Source organism: Bison bison, unplaced genomic scaffold (genome assembly GCF_000754665.1).
Source record: "Bison bison bison isolate TAMUID 2011002044 unplaced genomic scaffold, Bison_UMD1.0 scf7180017864522, whole genome shotgun sequence".
Lineage (NCBI taxonomy): Eukaryota > Metazoa > Chordata > Mammalia > Artiodactyla > Bovidae > Bison > Bison bison.
The window spans coordinates 287,319-296,005 of NW_011495073.1; the positions used below are offsets into that span (position 1 = coordinate 287,319).

The 8,687-nt window shown below is 46.1% G+C and overlaps 1 protein-coding gene across 1 annotated transcript in view; it reads left to right on the forward strand.

Moving 5' to 3' along the window:
• Positions 1 to 8,687, forward strand: part of ABCA13 (ATP-binding cassette, sub-family A (ABC1), member 13) — a 402,303-nt gene that overhangs the window by 120,344 nt on the left and 273,272 nt on the right. The window contains exon 28 of the mRNA XM_010831050.1: positions 7,022 to 7,135. Within this exon, the coding sequence (XP_010829352.1) occupies positions 7,022 to 7,135 (114 nt within the window). The remainder of the gene's footprint in view (positions 1 to 7,021; positions 7,136 to 8,687) is intronic.

An 8,687-nucleotide genomic window follows, 5' to 3' on the forward strand; every position in this document is an offset into this window, starting at 1 on the left:
TGGGGTGAGGGGCGGGGGTAGGGGCTGTGTGGGTGGACACCCATTCCTGCTTCTGCACTCAACATGTTCAGATGCAGATTGAACCATGTGCTTCTCCAAGGTTCCAGGAACCATCATAGTCACTTTCCCAGATCCTCTCTCGTTCACATCTCAGAAGAACCCAGTAGGGCAGGTGCTTGTTGTTTGAAATCATTGAGTTGTGTCTGACTCTTTTGTGACCCCATTGACTGTAGCCCACCAGGCTCCTCTGTCCATGGGATTCTCCAGGCAAGAGTACTTGAGTGGGTTGCCATTTCCTTCTTCAGGGGATCTTCCCGACCCAGGGACTGAACCCACATTTCCTGCATTGGCAGGTGGATTCTTTGCCACTGAGCCATCAGGGAAGCCTGCGGGTAGGTGCTACTAGGTCCATTTTACAGATGGAACATAGTGAAGGCTGGTGAGGTTTACTCTCCCATACTGATTAGCTGGTGCATGCATGCTCAGTCACTCAGTTGTGTCTGACTCTTTGCAACCCCATGGACTGTAGCCTACCACGCTTCTCTGTCCATGGGACTTTCCAGGCAAGAATACTGGAGTAGGTTGCCATTTCCTCTCCAGCGGATCTTCCTCACACAGGGATCAAACCCATGTCTCCTGTGTCTCCTGCCTTGCGAGTGAATTCTTTCGCTGAGCCATCAGGGAAGCCCTCATTAGCTGGTACATGGAAGCATATTGTGGACTCCATAGCTAAATGCTTTTCACCAGCTGTATTTACAGTGTTAGGTTGTCATGTGGGAAAGAGCTTGTACCCTGCAGCACCCTTTACTATTATCAGCCTGGGACACTAGATTCCTGATCAGATGCTCTGCACGATTTTATGCCTGTGTGTATTGGTGCGTGGTGTTTATGCACCTTCAGCACGTAATTGCCTTCAGGGGAACTTTGGGAGGATGAGAATCAGCCTCACAGGTTACAGATGGAAAGAGGCTACTGGTGTTTTAACCATTAAATGGACATAAAGCCTGATGATTAAGTAACTGAATAGAAATGAAAATTCTGCTTTCTGCTGCTTGTCAAAGATGAACGATGTCCGTGAGGTGGGAGCCTCCCAGGACTGGAGTCTGTAAGTGAACCAGGCACAGGCTGGAGGCGCATGCACCCTGCACACAGGACTGTGTGTGTGCACAGAGCACTGTGGCCCCAGGAGGCAGCGACTGTCCCCGGGGAGCCCCTCGGAGGGAACAGAACTCGCACTCATTTGATGTCTGACTGCAGGCATCAGATCACTCATCTGAAAGTAGGTCCTCAGCGTTCACCCCAGAACGAGATTCTCGGGTGGGTGGAAGTGTTCAACATGAAACATTTTATCAAAATGCAGCAAAGTTGCCCAGAGAAAAAGTAAATTACGTTTACGAATAGACTAGTTTGAAGTAATCCCTTGTAAAGCGGTGGTCCCTTGAGAAAGCAGCATCAGTAGGTCTGGGAATACACTGTTCTGTGAAACCAGATAATCCCCAGCCCCCGAGATGCATGCTGCTCCCAGAGACCTCGGATGTCTGTGTGCTGTCATCATTTTGTCCTCAAGTCCAAGGCCACGGGTTAATTAAGGTGACAGCTGTGAGATGGCTGAGCCAGGACAGACAGCCAGCCAGCCACATCCAAGCACCATGAGAGATGATCACCTTCAGCAGGTTGCTTTGTAAACCCGGCTTCAGAGCTGAGACGGTTTGCTCAGGGTCTCTCCACAGTCCTTGGCCAACCTGGCCTCCAGCTCATGTCCTTTGACTCAGAAACCTTGTTCCTCCTCCAGGTCCCTCAGGCCTCATTCCCCTTAGAAGCATTAGGCAAATATTCTGAATGCTGAGGAGGGAGCAGGGTGATGTAAATAAGAAAATAATGAGCAGAAAAAATAAGTCCACAGCTAAGATCTCATGCTGAGATCCAGTCACCTCTTTCTTTCTTTCTTTTTTTAAAGTCAGAATTAACTGCAAGTAAGACAGGCTATTTTCTAAAACCAGCAGTTATTAGGTGATTGATAGGTGAAAAGAGAACCCAAGCAGTTTCTCCCAAGGAGGTAGAAGTGAAGATAAGACTTGAGGCTGTGGCATTTCTGAGAATTGTGCCCACTTCCAGGTGGGGCTCTGAGCTCCGAGCCTCCTGGTCTCCCTACAACCGTCTGAAGGTTTTGTTCAAGTTCTTGATTCTGTAAGTTTTCTATTTCACCAGTTTGGGGAAGTTTTCAGCCATTATTTCTTCTGATAGCTTTTCAGCCCCACTCCTATCTTTCTTGGACTCAGATACAAACATGGAACCTTTTGTTATTGTCTTACAGGTCCCCAAAGCTCTGGCCGCCTTGTCTGTTTTTTCCTCTTGCTCATATTGGTTGATGTGTAATATCCTGTCCTCAAGTTCACTGGTCCTGTCCTCTGTCATTTGTACTCTTCTACTTGAGGTCATCTGGCAAATTTAAAATACTTTTTGTTACGGCATTTTCCAGTTCTGTACTGCCCTGTGCTTATCTGTCTTTCTAATAACTTGTATTTTCTTGTTGAGATTTTCTGCTATTTAATTTGCTTCAAGATAATTTTGAATTGCTTGTTGAAGCATTTCTATGATGACAGCTTTAAAATACTTGCCAGATCGTTCCAGCATCAGCTTTGTCTCAATATTGGCGTCAGTTGACGGCTTGTGAGTTCTCTGGTTCTGTGTGCAGCAGGCGATGTTCGGTTGTATTGTGGGCATTTTGACTGTTGCGTTCAGAGACTGTAAGAAATACCTTTTATTTTTGCAGACAGTCTGTTGTTTAGGTTTAACACACAGGTCTCAGCCTTGTTTGTAGGCTGTGACTCCAGGGACGTCTAATCATCACAGGCTTTGTGCTGTTATTTTGATCTGCTCGGTTCATCTGGTGCCCATGAGGCTTCCAGTAGTTTCCAGTCCTGCTGCCTGAAGTGGGGAGGGCTTCTCCAGGAAGTCTGTGCCTTTGCCTATTTCACTGGAGACCACCAGTTTGTTCTCTGAATCTCTGAGTGTGTTTCTGTTTTGTTTGCTGATTTGTTTAGTTTTTTATGCTAAGTGAAATAAATCAGAGAAAGACAAGAACTTAAATGTGGAGTCTAAAAAAAAAAAATGAAACTAGTGAATATAACAAAAGAGAAGCAGGACTTTCCTGGTGTTGCAGTGGGTAAGAATCTGCCTGCTGGTGTAGGAGACATGGGTTTGATCCCTGGTCCGGGAAGAGTCCGCTTCCTGTGGAATCGTAGTTGTTGTCTGTGGAGAGACTAAGGCACAACTAAACCCATGTGTCTCAACTGCTGAGCCTGTGCTCTAGAGCCCGAGAGCCAAAAGTACTGAAGCCAGGGTGCCAGAGCCTGTTCTCTGCAACAAGAGAAGCCACCGCAATGAGAAGTCTGCGAACAGCAGTGACGATTAGCCCCTGCTCACTGCATCTAGAGACAGCCCGGTGTGCAGCAACAAAGATCCAGTGCAAATAACAGTAATAAAAAGACAACCCTTAAAAAAAGCAGCAGACTCACAGATATAGAGAGCAAACTAGTGGTTGTCACTAGGGAGAGGGGGTGGAACAGGGGCTGGGGAGCAAGAGGTACGGACTCTTATGTATGAAATAAGTTGCACGGGTATATTGTACCGCATAGGGAATATAGCCAGTACTTTATAATACCTAAAATAGAGTATAATCTTTAAAAATTGTGAATCACAATACTGTATACCTGTAACTTATATATATTGTATAGCAACCATACTTTAATTAAAAAAAAACAAAACCAGAAATGGTCTTCAGATGTGCAGACTCAGCAGTGGTTTTCCCCTTCCTGTGATAACTGGGCCTGTTATCTAGCCCTTTCTCTGCTCTGAGTTCCGAGTCCTCCCTGGCTTAGATCTCTTGCATCTGTCTTGATTGTCTCTGACTTGTCCTTTTCCTTCTTTGTCTCCAGCCTCCTCTGAGGGCTGGAGTGGGGTCTGTGTTATGGCTCCAGACCAGTCCCCAGGCTGTCCCCTTTGCTTTGACTCCGAGCCTGTGCTCAGCCTCTGGGTTGCACCTCTTCCTGTGGGGTCGTTCCCGTGTCATCACGGCCTCCTCACCACCTCCTCTGTGCTCCTGGATGTTTCTTGAAACACACAGTAGTTGCTCCATACATTTTTTTCCTGTCTTACCCTAAATCAGTTCCAGATAAAGACCTTTATTCTGACGCATACACTGGCCTCGTCTTTTGAATAGAAGGATCTCTTCATGTGCCCCTTGGTGTTTCCCATGCTTGCTCATCCTTAGGAACAGAGGCTCACACTTACCCACAGACGTCATGTGGGTCCACACCTCCCAGGGTCATGTGAAGGCAGAGGGGAGGCGTATGGACAGGCTGCACCTCCCTTTATGGCTCAGACCCCAGCAGCCGAGCAGAGGGTGGGCACACGTGCAGGGCAGGGAGGGCAGTAGGCGGCAGAGGCAGCCATGTGCTGGTGAGCGCTTCATCCTGTCCTGGACTCCTGGTGGGAATTAGCAGCAGGAGCCCCTCGCTTCTTTCCAGCCCCTGAGCTGGCGTGACCTGTGCCCTTGTGACCTCAGAGGTGTGTGGTTGGACTCCCAAACCCTCTTTAATCTTATCTCTTTGCATTTAGACTGTTTTTGATATAGAAATATAGTAATGTGGCCATAGGCATCTTCATGGGACTTTCCAGGTGGCTCAGTGGCAAAGAATCCACCTGCCAGTGCAAGAGACGCAAGGGATGAGGGTTCGATCCCTGGGTCAGGAAGATCTCCTGGGGAAGGAAATGGCAACCCACTCCAGTATTCTTGCCTGGGGGATTCCATGGACAGAGGAGCTTGGCAGGCTACAGTCCACAGGGTTGCAAAGAGCTGGACACGATTAAGTGTGCACACACTCACACACATACACACACACACACACACACACACATAGAGGCATCTTCATGGGTATAGCTTTGTATTTCATTTCAATTATTTCCTTAGGACAGTATCCTTTTATTTTGAGAGAAAAAGGCAAGGAAGTTTTTTGTAGGTCAGTGACTATGAATATTTTTTATGATACCAAATTATTTTACAAAACCCTTATGCTCATTTGCTCTGCCAGCAGCAATAAATAAATAAATAGAGTTTTGCACTACTGGTGATAATGTAAATTAATACAGGCACTATGGAGAACAGTACGGGAATTCCTTAACAAACTAGGAATAAAACTACCATATGACCCAGCAATCCCACCACTGGGCATTGTTGTTCAGTTGGTAAGTCGTGTCTGACTCTTTGTGACCCCATGGACTGCATCATGCCAGGCTTCCCTGTCCTTCACCATCTCCTGGCGTTTCCTCAAACTCATGTCCACTGAGTCAGGGATGCTGTCTAACCATCTCATCCTCTGACATCCTCTTCTCCTTTTATCTTCAGTGTTTCCCAGCATCAGGGCCTTTTCCATTGATATGGCTCTTCGCAGCAGGTGGTCAAAGTATCGGAGCTTCAGTTTCAGCATGAGTCCTTCCAGTGAATACTCAGAGTTGATTTCCTTTAGGACTGTCTGATTTGATCTCTTTGCTGTCCAAAGGACTCTCAAGAGTCTTCTCTAACACCACAGTTCAAAAGCATCAATTCTTTGGTGCTCAGCCTTCTTTAAGGTCCAACTCTCACATTCGTACATGACTACTGGAAAAACCATAGCTTTGACTGGATGGACCTTTGTTGGCAAAGTGATGTCTTTGCTTTTTAATGCCATCTAGATTTGTCATAGGTTTCTTTTCAAGGAGCAAGCGTTTTTTAATTTCATGGCTGCAGTCACTGTCTGCAGTGATTTGGGAGCCCAAGAGGATAACATCTGTCACTGTTTATACTTTTTCCCCTTCTATTTCCCTGGAGTGGCTACCCACTCCAGCATTCTTGCCTGGAGAATTCCATGGACAGAGCAGCCTGACAAACTACAGTCCACAGGGTTGCAAAGAGTTGGACGTGACTGAGTGACTAACACTTTCATACTACTGGGCATATACCCTGAGAAAATCACAATTCAAAAAGATATATGCACCCCAGATTTCATTGCAGCACTGTTTACAATAGCCAGGACATGGAAGCAACCTAGATATCCGTTGACAGAGAATGGATAAAGTTGTGATACATATATGTAATTGACTACTACTTAGCCATAAAAAGAAATGAGTTGAGAGTCAGTTGTAGTGAAGTGGACGAACCTAGATCCTATTATACAGAGTGAAGTAAGTCAGAAAGAGAAAAACAAATACTGTAATTAATGCAGATATATGGGATCTAGAAAAATAGTACTGACGAGCCTATTTGCAGGGAAGAAACGTAGACACAGGCTTAGTGAACAGACTTGTGGACACAGCGGTGGAAGGAGTAGGTAGGATGGATTGAGAGAGTAGCATTGTAATGTAAAAACATTACACACCATGTGTAAAATAGACAGCTGGTGGGAATTTGTTGTATGACACAGGGAGCTCAAACCGGCGCTCTGTGAAAACCTAGAGAAGTGGGATGGGATGGGAATGGGGAGCGAGGCTTGAAGAGAGGGGATATAGATAGTTATGACTTATTTGGGTTGCTGTATGGCAGAAACCAACACAAAAAAAGCAATTATCCTCTAAATAAAAAAAATTATCCTCTAATTAGAAACAGTTTTGCTTTCTCCTAAATAGAGTTGGGTATCATAAACCAGATCATAGATGCTAGTTGAGAATGTATGGTTGAGGAGGACGTGTGGGCAGATGTTGTCTTATTTAGCCAGTGTATACTGGAACATTCATTCTTAGAGTGACCCGTACCCTGGAGACTCCATGGTGAACAGATGGGCAACATGCAGTGGAAGGAGCCTGGAGGAAGGGGCACTGGCACGGTCACCTTATCCAGTGACGTGTGGCCTTGGAAGATCTTTGCTCTGATGGCCAAGTTGCACACAATGTGTATCTCCTTGTTGTGGCAGCCACAGGGCTGGAGGATCTGCCCAGTGCAACACAGCTGAACTAGAGACACACCCTGATGTGCTTTATTTTGCAGGTAAATCATACTTTTGATTTTGTGGGCAAGTTGAAGACTTTGTCAGAAACACTGCTGAGTGCGTCCAGCATTTTTCAGAGCAGCGGAAACGGCCAGATGCTCCACCAGCTGCAGGTGAGGGGTGGCTCCTTTGCCACCAAAGGCTGGGAGACCCCAGTTGTGTCTGCAAAACCAGAGGTCTCCTTCAGAGGGCGCTAGAGAGTCACCTGCGGCTTGGCTTTGCCGGGTGACTAGTAATGTTGATGTAAAATTGGATAAGTGAGAAAACTTCTTGTAAATGATCAATTGTTTTGCCCATGTAAGATCTTACTGCTGTGAGAATGATCAATAATTCATTAATATTTATTTGTGCTTTAAATTCCATATTAAGTTAAAGCTGTTTTTTTTTTTTTTTTGAGCAGAGAACGGTTTATTTCAGGGCCATGCAAGGAGACAAGTAGCTCGTGCCTTGGTCTCAGTTTTTTATTGGAATATATTTGCTTTACACTGCTGCATCAGTTTCTGCTGTACAGCAAAATGAATCAGGCATACATATACGTATATCCCCCCTTTTGGATTTTCTTCCCATTTAGGTTCCCGCAGAGTATTGGTGAGAGTTCCCTGTGCTATACAGTAGGTTCTGTTAGTTATCTATTTTATACATAGTTATCAATTGTGTATATATGTCAATCTAAATCTCCCGATTCCAGTTCATCGGCCCTGCCAACTGAAAGCTTTTTGGAAGGTTTGCATGCTTTTGAACTGTGGGCCTGTTAAACCCTTCATTCCCTAATATTCTGTATTGAGAACATAATGTATTCCAAAAAATCATGGACTTTAGCTTCAAATGTCTCAACCTCTTCAGAGAAGGACAATCACTAATTACAAAACTTTAATCAAGGTAGGTCACATGATAACTTTCTGGGGCATCTGTGTCACTCTAACTTGAGCTTGAGAAAATATACCTACGTTTTGTTCTTGTTTGGTTTGTTTCTTATCCACCAGACGTGTAGTTCTAGGTGGTCCCGAGCAGGGACTCAGAGCTGGAGAGTCTTGGATTCCCAGCCCTGTCCCCACTGCCGTGTGATCTTGAACTTCTCTGTGCCTTGGGCTTCTTACCTGTGAAGGGAGGAAAGAACCACAGTTTTGAACTGTGAAGCGATTTAGATTATGTAAATCGAACAGGACTGAGTGGCTTCATTTCCACTTTTCACTTTCATGCATTGGAGAAAGAAATGGCAACCCACTCCAGTGTTCTTGCCTGGAGAATCCCAGGGATGGTGGAGCCTGGGGCTGCCGTCTATGGGGTCACACAGAGTCAGACATGACTGAAGCCACTTAGCAGCAGCAGCAGCACCACCACCACCAAAGCACTGGTACGTAGGAGAAGATGTCTCTGCATCTGGGTCCTTCCCAAAGCAGATACTGAGATGAGATTGCATCTGTGAGGATTTTGTCAAGGAAAGAGGTGTTGAGGCAGAGGCAGGGAGGCAGGAAAGTAGGAGAGGTTGGTGAGGCAGGAGAGGCAGATGAAGCAAGGGAGTCAGGGGAGGCTGATGAAGCAAGGGAGGCAGGGGAGGCAGGGGAGGCTGATGAAGCAAGGGAGGCAGGGGAGGCAGAGGAAGGCAGGGGAAGGCAGGGGAGGCTGGGGAGGCTGATGAAGCAAGGGAGGCAGGGGAGGCTGGGG